The following is a 13,483-nucleotide window of genomic DNA, read 5'->3' as shown; positions in this document are numbered from 1 at the left end:
CATCGTGAGTTTGAAGAGAGTAAGAAATAAACCTAAGAGAAATGACGCTTGTTTACAGTAAACACACTGCTAGGAATGTTTTTCTATGTGTGTATACGTTTATACGTGTGTACATGTATGTAGGTGTGCATACATTCAATAATGTGTAGGTCAGGGGTCAACCTCAAGAGCTATCTACCCTGTTATTGAGAAAGGGTCTCTCACTGGCCTGGAACTCACTAAGAAGACTAGGCTAGATAACCAGAGAACCTCAGGGATCCATCTGCTTCTCCCTCCCCAGTGCTGGGATTACAAGTACACACCATTGTACCTGTTTGTGTTTGTTTGTTTGTTTGATGTAGGTTCTGAATCTAAAACTTAGGTCCTGTGCCCATAGGGCAAGCACTTAACCAGCTGAGCCATCTCCAGGCTGTAATAACTTTCATTATACAAGTTTATCAAGGGCAGGATAGGCTCCAGTTCAAGGACAGAAGGCCACTGAATGGTCCGTGTACCCCAGAGCACTTTTCAACTTTCTACCTCATGGAACACTCTTACATCCTGTCTTAGTTAGGGTTTTACTGCTGTGAGCAGACACCGTGACCAAAGCAACTCTTATAAGGAACACATTTAATTGGGGGTGGCTTACAGGTTCAGAGGTTCAGTCCATTACCATCAAGGTGGGAACATGGCAGCATCCAGGCAGGCATGGTGCAGGAGGAGCTGAGAGTTCTACATCTTCATCTGAAGGCTGCTAGTGGAAGACTGACTTCCAGGCAGCTAGGGTGAGGGTCTTATAGCTCACACCCACAGTGACACACCTACTCCAACAGGGCCACACCTAATAGTGCCACTCCCTGAGCTGAATGTATACAAACCATCACACATCCCAATAGAAGACTCTCCCTGTATTCATTGAAAATAATAATAATAAGTTGTTTAATAATAAAACAACTACCAAGCGATTCTTACCCCTGTTTTCCAGATGAAGCCAAGGTGACTCAGACAGTTTAAGGCTCTTTCATAGAGACACACGGCTGGTGATCATCTCTGAAGCTATTAGGTCATGAAGGTCGATAAAGCAAAAGGATGCTGTTGGCAGGTGGGACCCTGTTTGGCTAACTGTGATAACCAAAAGATGGGACACAGACCTTGTGTGGTCACAGAGCCAGCAAGGGGACCTGTCGAGGGATCGAAGGACTGGAGAAGACACAGTGTGCCAAAGATATATTACAGTGAAGTTTTTGGTAACCTTGTTACTGTCTCTATAGCTTCAAGAAAATGTTTCCTGCCCCTTCCGAGCCATATGCAAGCTCCCATCTGTCGGCTTCCTGTGCTGCTTCTACTGAGCCAGGTGTCCGTGAGCCCGGGAAAGACAGCGAAGATCTGCGTCTGCCCAGAGAGGGGTGCTGGGAGCTGGTTTTAAAGGAAAGTTTACAGACCCTAGATATGCCTCGGAGAAAGGCAGGCACCACCACTTACCGGTCCTGGAGAGCAGGAATCTTGGAAGGACACTGCAAATACTGCTTGAACCGGAGTTCAAAGGCTTGTCCGATGGAGCCGATGACATCTTGGGCTAGCCCGTCACAGCATTCCAGAATGTGGCAAGCTTGGAGAGAGGGGACATGTACTCATTAGAGACAGTGCCAGGGCTCTCTGGACCCCTTGGCAAGGAGTCTCATCTGGGATACAGAGAAAAAGAGCCACACGCCTCCCTCCTGGTATAGATCCTGGTATGTCTATCAATCCGCAGTCTCACCTCAGGGGTATGCCACAATGGTGGGTGATAGACACGATAATTTCTTAGAGGGCTTTTCTGTGAACGTAAAGCTTTTATCCTTATTCTTTAAAATTTATTTTTATTTTATGGGCATGCGTGTTTCACCTCTATGTATATCTGTGTTTCTCATGCATGGAATTCCTGAGGAGGCTAGAAAGGGGCGGTGTGGGGGGGTTCCCCCAGAACTGGAGCTCCAGGTTTTTGTGAGATACCCTGTGGAGGCTGGGAACCCAACCTGGGTCCTTTGCAAGAGCTACAAGTACTTTTAACCGTTGAGTCACCTCTTTAACTCCTGATGGTTCTGACACTCCCAGAATCTATCATCAGCGGCTCTGACCTCCCTAAAGAAGCAGTGTTTAGAAAGAAATCTCAATACACACTGGATCTTGGACAGAGTTTCCCTAAGGCCCAGGAACCTTAGCAATAGATTGAAACTGGTTCCCATGAGATGAATCTTGATCTGTTCAAGGGATTTAGAGAAAGTTGTCCTTGACTTAGTAATAGTGAAATGTCAATGAGGAATTCTGACTAGAAACACCAAGAAGCACAATGTGGGGATTATGGAGGAGATGCTCCATCATGACAAAAACACCCCCAACAAAAGCAAAAGGATAACGGGTCTATCTGGCCCACAGTTACTGGTTACAGCCTTTATATGGTCCAAGGTGAAATACTTGGAGACCAGATACCTTGGGGGCCTAGATACTCCTAAGCAATCAGTCTCACTGCATCAGAGTCACACAAACTACGTAGGTTTGTGCTTGTGAGTGTGGGTTCATGTTTATGTGTGCACGTGTATGTGGAGGCCACAGGACACCTTGCCTCAGGTGTCGTTCATTCCTCACTGGACATTCACGTTGTTTGATGAGAGAGGGTCTCTCATTGACCTGAAACTTACCAACTAGGCTAGGCTGGCTGGCCACCAAAGGGTCCTCCTGTCTCCCCCTTCTGATGCTAGGATTACAAGTGAGTGCCCTCCCACTTTTCAGGCTGGTTCCAGGAAATGACCTCAGTCGCTTATACCTGCACAGCAAAGCACTTTACCAACTGAGCTGTTTCCCCCAGGCCCCCCAAGCACTATCTAAGGACATTGCTGTCCCATGCTCTCAGAAGCGAACATTGAGATTTTTCTTATAAGGACCCTAAGTAACCCTCAAGTGGAGAGTACTTTGAGCACTTGACCTACTAAAGAAGTCTGAAAAACAAAATTGCCTAGATCGCTTGCAGTTAATTCGAAGCAAATCAAAACAAAGAACAAACTCCAGCTGTTTCTAACCCAGATAGCGATTTGTGGGGACAGTGCCTGATACCTCCCCGCTCCGTGTCTGCCCTGATTTTTGGAGGCGGGGTGCTAAAATAGTTAAAGAGGCTGACTTATGCTGCGGGTTCAATTATATCCTCTGAAAGAAGAAAGGTATGCCAAAAGTCCTAACCCCAGGACCCCAGACGGTGTCCTTACTTGAAAACTGGGCAATTCCAGATGTAACTAGTTAAAACAAGATAACAGTGTGATAGAAGGGACCTTGAGTCACCACAAAGTCTCATCTCTGTAGACATCCTTCAGTACTCACAGAACAGAGAGGAGGTAAGGATGGGTTTCAGTGGTACACCAGCAACCCAGGGGACAGTAGAGATCACCAGGAACTACCACAAGCCAGAAGCAGGCAAGAGGGATTTCTCCTCCAGAACCTAGAGGGAGCCCACATGGTGACACCATGAACTGGCTATCCATTCTCCAAAACTCTGAAGCAACACATCCGTTTGCTTTAAACACATTCATCTCTGCGTGCTACCTTAGACACTGAACTGCAGCCTCTAAGCCTGCAGCAAGGACTTTTGCTCAAGGGCTCTGAGCAGCTGTCCTCACTGTCATAGGCAGAACCCTGGTTGCCCGGGATCAGCACTGGCTACATACAGAAAAAACAGGCAAGTATTAATGCGAACAAGGCATCTCAGGGCCACCACAGCCCCTTTCCTGCTCTCCTCAGACCTGTCCTATTTTTAAAAGAGAAGTCAGGGTGATTGATTGGTAAAGCGCTCCCCTTAGAAGTACAAGGACCCGAGTTTGATTCCTCAGACCGAGGCTTTAAACAAACGAACAAACAACAACAACAACAACAAAACAGGTGTCAAGGGACAAGTTTGCCATCTCAGCCCTGGGGTGGCAGAAGGAGGCTAACCCCTGCCCCTCTGGCCAACTAGCCTAGCCTACTTGGAGAATTCCAGACCAGTGAGACTCTGCCTCAAAAAAAAAAAAAAAAAAAAAAATAAGGTGGAGAGAAGTATTTAAGGAATGAAGCCCAGTGTGGTCCTCTGGTCTCCATGCACACATTCACACATCTGCACCTGCACACACAAACTCACAAATGTGCATCCGCATACACACACACACACACACACACACACTTACAACTGTCGAAGTGTTCTGGCTCTGTTCAGGGAGACCAGGTGCAGCTCTAAAGTAGGAACCGGTTCTGTGTTATCTACCCCTTCCGCCCTTTCTACCTCTGTGCTGTGTTATCTACCTCTTCTCTCCCCACTCTTGATAGACAAAGCTTCAATTCGCATGGGGAAGAACAGGAAGAGCGAAGAGAACTTGTAGCTGTGGCGGGCACCGGGAGCTATCTAGTGTTCAAGGGTGCGAGCTCACCTCCTCCAGTACATTACTATCCACTCTGGTTTTATAAGTGTCACCCCTTCCTCAGCCTGTGCCTGAGGTCCCAGAAGCCCAAACGAGGTTTCAGTAGACAGCACACCCTGAGCTTAGATGCTGGACCCCAGAGCCGAGACAGGACAGTGTGCACACAATGGGTGAAGCTGGTCAGGAGGATGGGCAGCTGTAGCGTTTCCCAGGCATAATGGAGGCCACTCGAGGCCACTATCAGAGCCCAGGGTGAGAGAGGTGCCCTGTGAGCCGGGTATATCAAACCTTGGCCACCCTGACACAGGTGAGAGCGTGGCACTCGGCATCTGCTAGGTCCTCTCTCAGCCAGGTGACAAGCTACTCTTGCAGGCCTCGATTAGCCTTAATCGTGTCATGTGCTTGCTCGCTAAAGGGGCCGAGGTAATTAGGGACATTAAGCCTGGCTTCACGCGAGTGAATGATTAAGTGGGTCAAGCACTGCTTACCTCTGCGATTCACAGGGTCCTTAGCGACGTAGGCAACATAGTCTGTTGTGTCCTGTGGAAGGAAAAAGAGCCATTTGGGTCACTCATCACAGTGAGGGGTAGGGCCAGAGGGATGCAGAGCACTGTGTGCCGGGAACCCATTTATCCGTTACACAGCCCAGGATCATGGGGGAAGGAAAGTTCACGGACCAGCACTTTCCTAGTGTGGGAGAGCCCTGAGGCTTCTCAGCACTGGGAGAAGGAAGGGAAGGAGAGAGAGAGGGAGGGAAGGGCCAAAGACTGCTTACAAAATCGGTCCAAAATAGATGTGGTTTGAGACAAGTCTTCAAATTTGGATGTGGTTGGAAGTCCTGAGATCTGAGTGCAGACTGGGCAGAGCTTGAGAAATCATGACCAGCTATTTGACAGCTCTACCCAGCTCTCCTAGGGACATGCTGCCAGTCTGTGACCACACTCAGAGCAGCCAGGCCTGCAAGCCCCTGACCTCCCTATGCTGGCTCTCCTCAGAGACTTTCAAGCTGGTGCTGGAGTTTTCTTAATCCTCTTTAAAGTACTATTGTTTTTAGTATTTTAAGTGTGTGTGTGTGTGTGTGTGTGTGTGTGTGTGTGTGTGTGTGTATGTAAGGGAGACTGGATATGTGCACATGACTGCAGTTGCGTGAGGTGCTGGGTCCCTGGAAAGCACACACACACACACACACACACACACACACACACACACATGAACCACCTAAGTGGGTACTAGGAACCAAACTTGGGTCCTACAGAAGAGCAGTAAGTGCTCTTAATCACTGAGCCATCTCTCAAGCTCTGTTTTCATAATTCTTAAGGCCAGAGAGACTTCTCTGCAACATTGATATTTTTTAAACACTCAGAACCACAAACCAACAAAGCCTTAAGGTTTCTGGGGTAACTTGGTCCTCAAGAGCTGCCTAAGTTGGGGTGTTGTGCCGTCACAGAGCACTTACACCCAAGCACAAGGCTCTGCGCTCCATTCCCGGTTCCTCCCTCTGCCAACCGAACAGAAACTCTTCTTGGTCCACTTCCGTGGCTGTGTCCAACACCTTGACTTAAAAGCAACTTAGAGAAGAAAGGGTTTCTATGGCCCACACTTCCAGGGTAGAGTTCCTTAATGTGGGAAACCGAGGCAGAACCTTAAAGCTTTACATTCGTAGTCAACAGCAGAGAGAATCCTCAATACAGGGCTCTTGCTTGCCTCCTGTTCTGCTTGATTTCTCCTCTCTTATGCTGGTCAGGAACCCTGTGTAAGGACCACTGCCGCCCACAGTGGTCTGGCTCCTCCTACGTCACAGACCAATTCTCCAACTGAAGCTCTCTTCCCAAGTGACTGTGGGTGGTAGCAAGTTGATGGTTAGAACTCAGTCAGCAGGCACACCACCCTACAGAGGGTAACTTGAAATGTCAGCCTGTTATTTTCCAAATCTTTTGTTCCAAAGGACTTCAAGCTCATCTACTGCCCCATGTCAGATTCATAGTGGTTTGTTCTGGCCTGTAGGGTTTCATCTGGGAGGAAATGCCCTCTCCCCTCCTAACAGAGACCCAGAAAACCCTGCCAGGAGTGTGGAGGGGAGGAATGGGTGGGCGTGGTACTCTCCAAGCCCACAGGAAAATAGAGGCAGGAAGACTTTCTGTGGAGGAGACAAAGAATCCTTGTCTCTGAGGCTCCTCTGAGCAAAGTACATTTCCTGGTCTTTAATATTTCACAGATCGACTGGAGAAAGAACAGGAAGGCTGTAAAAATGGCCTCCGTTCACGTCCATGGAGGGGCATCTTCTGAGGATTTAAAACTCTTGGTAAAAATATGGATTGTAGTTTACGACTCTTCACTCTCCTCCTAGATTCATGGGATGGGAGAGTCACAACCGTCCGGGGAGCTGCATGAGCATCTTAGCCAGCAGACCAAAGTCCCGGAACACACCCTGGGGTGTGCCTCTAGCACTGTGTTTAACTTTCTATGGTCTTTTAAAACTAGCCGAGAAGCCAGGGTCATCTACAGAGCTGCCATACTGTTGAGTTAGCGTTGGGTACAGTTCCAGGATCAGGATTAAGATGAGCAGCCAGTTTTCCCACATGGTAGGAGGTGGGATTTTTCAAGAAGCAAAGAGCTGATGCTTTTGCCCTAATTGACCCAATTTGCTGTCACTCTTGTGCCTAAGGATATATCTGAATAGGAGGAATTAGCAGAAGAATTGAATCACCTGGGTACCACAGTAGCCGAATTACCCTCCCTCCGAAGGCAAAGCTCGACACCCTGGCAGGCAGCTCGGAGAAGCATGTCGGGCGGGAGGGAGTGTGTTTGGTTACAAGGAACTGTCTGTGGTACAAAAGAACTGCATGCCAGCAGCTTTCCAGTCTTCGTTTGCACCTTCCAAATTTGCTAGGGAGTCAGAGTTCAAGGAAATCTTACAAACAGGAGGAGTCTTTATTGTTTGATTTTTGTACATAGCCAGAGAGCTAGAAAGTAACTCCAGTCAGCTCTAGTGGTCCATGCAATGAAGTCTTCTTTTTTTTTTAAGGGGGATGATCCCTTCTCTAGTCTAAAGTACTACACAACGGCTGGGGAGGGAAGGCCCAGGAAGATAGCATGTCCTTCTCTCAGACGGCCCATGACCAAGCAAGGAGATAGATGTTGTCGCCGATCTTGACTTTTCTGTGGCATTGTTTGTTAGTGCATCGACATTCGGAACAGTGTTCTCGGCCCCGCAGTTCTACAGAGGGCACACTAAGTTCCAGAGAAGAGACTGTGAGGATCTTTTTTTTTTTTTTTTTTTTTTGGTTCTTTTTTTCGGAGCTGGGGACCGAACCCAGGGCCTTGCGCTTCCTAGGTAAGCGCTCTACCACTGAGCTAAATCCCCAGCCCCGACTGTGAGGATCTTATTCTGTGGTTACTGCATCCCTGTTCTCAGCCCCCAAGACCTCTGAGACAGGTCGGGGCATCCTCTTGGGAATCTTGTGTAGGCATGCAGAGAATGGGGGCAACCTAAGGTGTCCTTCTCCAGACCTTTGAGACAGGGTCTGTCTCTTGCTGAAACTGGGAGCTCAGCGTTTAAGCTGGCTGGGATCCCCCTGTCTCTGCTTCCCTGGTGCCCAATTACAAGTGAACATCTTTTTGCCTGGGTCCTGGCAATGGAACCCAAGTCCTCCTGCTTACGTAGGAAGCGTTTTACCGAGCTGCTTCCCCAAGCACTCCTGGTGATATCTCAATACCTGGAATCAGGGTCTGTTATCATCACTACCTGTTTCTTTTTGGAGGAAGAAGGATTGACAGTATTTTCAAGTCTCTCTTGGCTGTCACTTGTCATTTTTATCTCTTTCCTACCGGGTGAGCTAATGAGGCACAAAGCAAAGCTGTACACCCAGAAAGAAACTGAGGATCCCAGAACGGTTTTCTTTGTCTTCTAAGAGAAGGTCTCACTCTCTAGCCCAGGCTAGTCTGAAGCTCACAGTATTCCTGACCCGGCTCCTGTACACTGGCAGGACGTGTGTCTCATTACACCTGAACCATGACAGCTTTTGGGAAAAAAATATCTCAGAGGATGTAAGATATTATAGCTCACTTCAAATGCCACCAGATGTTATCAGTCCTTTTATTTATTTATTTTAAGACAAGTCTCACTATGTAGACAAGGCTAGCCACTGACCTGAATTTCAAAGTGGTCCTGTGCTACTGACGCTGACATTAAAGGCATGTGTGACCACACTCAGCTAGTCATTTCTTCTCCTTTTTGTTTCTAGAAGGAATCATGGGGTGGGGGTGGGGGGATAAATGAAAGGGTTTATAGTCTTGAGCATATCCAGGACAAATAAGACATTCAAACAAAAGATGATGCATGGGGTTGGGGATTTAGCTCAGTGGTAGAGCTCTTGCCTAGCAAGCGCAAGGCCCTGGGTTCGGTCCCCAGCTCCGAAAAAAAGAAAAGAAAAAAAAAAAGAAAAGAAAAAAGATGATGCATTTGCTTTCCCAAGTCCTCGCTGTGTGTACCTCTGCTCATACCATCCCTGAGCATCGATGTCATAGAATTTCCAGGAAGCAGAGCTATTTATGCAAATAAGGACTGGGTGGCCACCATGTTTAAGACACTGGGGTTGTACCTTCGCACTGCCCACCAGTCAACCACCGCAAACTTCTCTGAGCTAAAGACAAGGGGACGCTGGTGAAGGTCTTGGTCCAAGGGTGGGACTCAGGCTAGTGGAGTGTGGGTTACAAACACACAAGGGCTCTGCTGTGCTTGGGGTCTAAACAGGTCCTCCAGAACTGCTCCTGTGGCATAGTCCCAGCTGACAGAGCCCATCACTGGCAGGCACTCGGATCACGAGGGCTGTGATCTAAACCATGGACCGATTCCCGGCTGAACTGACTGTGTACCGGTTAATTTTAACCATCAAACTTGATGCTACCTAGAGCCAGCCGAGTAGACAGTCTTGATTAAGAAGGCATGTAGACCAGGTTGGCCGATGGGAATGTCTGTGCGGGGTCATCTTGGCTTCTAATTGGTATAGGTGGTGCCAGCCCCTCGCTTTGACTTCCAATGTGTGTAACAGCATTTCTCTGGTGGTATGATTGCCAGGTTTTGGAACCCAGACTATGTATGAATAGAGAGGGCTTTTAATTTCTTTTGTCCCTTAGTGCTGAAAACTTTACCCAAAACTGAACGTTAATCAGAGAGCATTAGAGGAGAGCCTTTTTCCTACCACCCCTGGAAAGGACTAGGCCTATGCCTTTCCTCCTCTCTCGGCTTCTTGATCTTTTTTTATTTTGTATTACCTGTCTGATTTTTTGGGTGCTTTTGGAAACATAGCAGGGAGACAACCAACAAAGGCAAGCAGGCTACCACTCAAGGAGGCCACACTTCCAGGTCTCCTGACACCTTGTGACTGAGAGGTAAGGGTAGACCGTCACAGGTTACCACACCCACCACCACCAAATAGCAACTAGAGTGACAGCCAAGTGATGGCTTGATGATAGAGTAGCTGTTCAGCACTGCTGACCTCAGTTCAGTCTCTAATACAGAAAAAAAAGGGGGGAGGGAGGGAGAAGAAGGTGGAGGAGGGCTTCTGAAACCAAGAGGGGTAACCATCTGGGGTCACAGCTTCAGGACTTGTGACTAAAAACATTTCCCCCATTAGGTATAAAACTTGTTTTCCTGGGGGCACCACCATTGTTCCCAAGCATGTACACTTATTCAGAATGGAGTTCTACCCAGACTGAAGTTTTCCTGATGCTAAAACAGTGGACCATTATTAGAATAGTTCACTGGGGTTTCATTAAAATCACCACAAAACACTTTTGTGTCATGTCTTCAAGGGCACATCTTTGGAGCAGAGGTGTCTTCTCAGAAATCCCCAGCAAGAGCAAGAGAAACAAACCAAAGGCCACTCACCGGGTCTCCCCCTGAGGCGAAGGAGATGGACCGCATGTGATGGTTCGCTATGATCTGTCAGAGTGAAAACAAGAAAGGAGACGGCCGTTAGCGCCTTGCCACGTCCTGCAGGACCTGCTGTGTTGACAGACAGCAGCGATGGCAAGATTTCCTGGAAACTGCCCCCAAAAAACCTGCAAAGCTCAGAGACAGTCGCTCACCTGCCTTCACATGCACAGCCCTAGAGCTGCCATCTCAAGGTGGATCAGAATGATTCTTTAAGCCTCCCAGCAGCTGGGGAGTGAGAACCCTGGGAAGCCTATTTTAAAGGCATGGGACATGAGACCAGAGGGGACAAGGGGCTTGTTCCAAGTAAGAAGAGTAGTAACTCCAGGTCTGGGAAATCAAGGCTCCAACCGGAGGCCAGGACTTTGTGCAGAAGAAAAAAAGTGGGCCAGGAGAGATGGCCCAGGTAATGAAGCTCTTACCTTACAAGTATGGAGACCCAAGTTCAATATCCCAAACCCACCTTACAAGTAGGGGGACCTGAGTTCAATCCCTACAACCCACATGAGAAAGAACCCAGAACAGTGGCTACAATCTCAGTACTAGATAGAGACAGGTATCTTAGCTGAAGGAGCAGGCTTCACACCATTGATTCAACCCACATATTGCCTAATGAAAGACAATGCAGGTTGGCCTGTGACCTATATGTCCTCACACATATACCACACATATGTACACACACACACACACACACACACACACACACACACACACACACTGTACTGGCTGGTTTTGTGTGTCGACCTGATACAAGCTGGAGTTAGCACAGAGAAAGGAGGCTCCCTTAAGGAAATGCCTCCTTGAGACCCAGCTGTAAGGCATTTTCTCAATTAGTGATCAAGCAGAGAGGGCCCAGCCCATTGTGGGTGGTGCTGTCCCTGAGCTGGTGATCCTGGGTTCTATAAGAAAGCAAACCGAGCAAGCCAGGGGAAGCAAGCCAGTAAGTAACATCCCTCCATGGCCTCTGCATCAGCTCCTGCCTCCAGGTTCTTGCCCTGTGTGAGTTCCTGTCCTGACTTCCTTTGGTGATGAAAAGTGGAATGTGGACGTGTAAGCTGAATAAACCCTTTCCTCCCCAACTTACTTCTTGGTCACGATGTCTTGTACAGGAATAGAAACTCTGACTAAGACAAACTGGTACACACACACACACACACACACACACACTCACACACACTCACACACACACACACACTCACACACACTCACACACAGATGGAATTATACTGTACTACAATGTTACAACTTATAGTCTCTGTTTCCCATACAGCAGAGCCAGGATGCAGAAGCATGGCCTGCTTCCCTCCCTCCCGCTCATATTACATATGCGTAAATCGGAAGACCAGCACCCAGGAATTAAAACCCTTTCCTGATCCGCTGTCTTACAGACCAGGGGCTCTTCCACATTCATCTTAAAACGGAAAAATTCCCCGCAGGTTTATACACTGTAGCATCTGTGCAACTCAGTAGACACAGAGTGAATTAAGAGCTGCCCTAAATTCTAGAAGCTACGTAAGTCCTCTGTGCTATTTTTATCTTTTTAAAGACAATGTAACGACATTGAAGAAAAGTTCCTGTGTGGAAAAGAGCTCCCAGATCCACCCTGACACAGCCAGGCTTATCTCTGTGCAGTGTCCTCTGTCCTTGTCCCCAGAAGACGGTGGTTCACAAGGCATCAGATAGAGTGTGTGCCCCTGTAAAACTCAAAATAACGTATCATTATAGGGTAAAGTTTTAAATATTTTAAAATGCTGTCTTTGCCTGTTGACATTGGTGAAACCTCAATCTAGAGAAACCTGAGGTTTTAGGAGAACACAGAGAGGTAGGGGGCTGCTGGTAGGAGGTGACGGAGCTCACGGTGGTTGCTCTAGAATCTGGCTACCCAACCTCGGAAGGAATAAGAAGTCAATTTGCTTTCTTGGGGGTGGGAGTTGAGACAGGGCTTCCTGTAGCCCAGGTTGGTCTGGAATTCATGTTGCTGAGGCTGGCCTTGAACTTCTGACTGTCCTGACTTCATGTCCTTACCACTTGGATTACAAGTGAGCCCTGTCATGCCCAGAGTAAGTGTCTAATGCAGCATAATTGATTTTTGTGTGTTTAACTTTTTGTGTATTTAATTTTTCTCATAAAACACCTCCAAGGTCTGAGGGAATGGCTCAGTTGATAAATTGCTTGCCACACATGCGTGAGGACCTGAGTTTGATTCCCCAGAAGATGTGAAAGCCTGGGACTGGAGCCTGCTAGCCCAGCACTGTGGAGGTAAAGAAAGGAGGGTTTCTGGGGCCCACTGGCCAGCCAGTCTTGGCAAATGTGTGAACTGCAGAACAATGAGAGACCCTGTTTCAAAAATCAAAGTGGACGGTGTCTGACAATCTTCGGCTGAGGTTATCAACTGGCTTACGCACACATGCTCACACACTCACACACATGCACATCATACATACCATACCACACAAAAAGCAGCATGCACATGATACACACACATACCATACACACACATATTACATACTACACAGACCATACCACATATACAAACAGCACAGACAGAGCACACACATACACCACACACACATACTATACACTTCCCACATGCACACACTATATCACATATACACGGCATCCACATGACACACACTATTCCACATGCACACAGGACACACAGGACACACAGGACACACATAACACACATACACACCATACTGTATACACAAACAGCATAAACATCACGCAAACATACAGCATGCACAATGCTGTACACCACAATACATACAGCACAAACTACAAACACGTCACACACCATATGCACACACTTTATACCCCCCTTACACACATGCACACATGCGCACACACACATGCACACATACCCAGACACACACATAGTCAACTGAATGTGCAATTGCTATCTCTCACCCCTCCAAGTACCCGAGAGGGAGAAAGGGGGGATAAGAAGTCTGAGCTGGTGCTCTGCTCAGCCCTTGTTTCTCCTCTAAGAAATTTGCTCCAGCCCTCTGCTCAGATCTCGACACTCTAGAGTGGGTTCTGTTTGTCTGCTCCCAGGGTGAATAGGCAAGGGCCTTGCTTTCTCTATTTGCTACAGTGGGGGCCTAAATTCAGGACATGGGCAAGGCACAGCCATATGTTGTACCTA

General features: G+C 47.9%; 1 protein-coding gene across 1 annotated transcript in view; it reads right to left on the bottom strand.

The window, feature by feature from the left end:
* Shc3 (SHC adaptor protein 3) overlaps nucleotides 1–13,483 on the bottom strand; it is a 120,765-nt gene that overhangs the window by 26,838 nt on the left and 80,444 nt on the right. Inside the window, 3 exon segments of the mRNA NM_001105743.1 lie at nucleotides 1,462–1,588; nucleotides 4,889–4,940; nucleotides 10,291–10,344. Of these exon segments, the coding sequence (NP_001099213.1) occupies nucleotides 1,462–1,588; nucleotides 4,889–4,940; nucleotides 10,291–10,344 (233 nt within the window).

Source organism: Rattus norvegicus, chromosome 17 (genome assembly GCF_021556685.1).
Source record: "Rattus norvegicus strain SHRSP/BbbUtx chromosome 17, alternate assembly SHRSP_T2T, whole genome shotgun sequence".
Lineage (NCBI taxonomy): Eukaryota > Metazoa > Chordata > Mammalia > Rodentia > Muridae > Rattus > Rattus norvegicus.
This window is presented reverse-complemented; position numbering and strand designations above follow the sequence as displayed.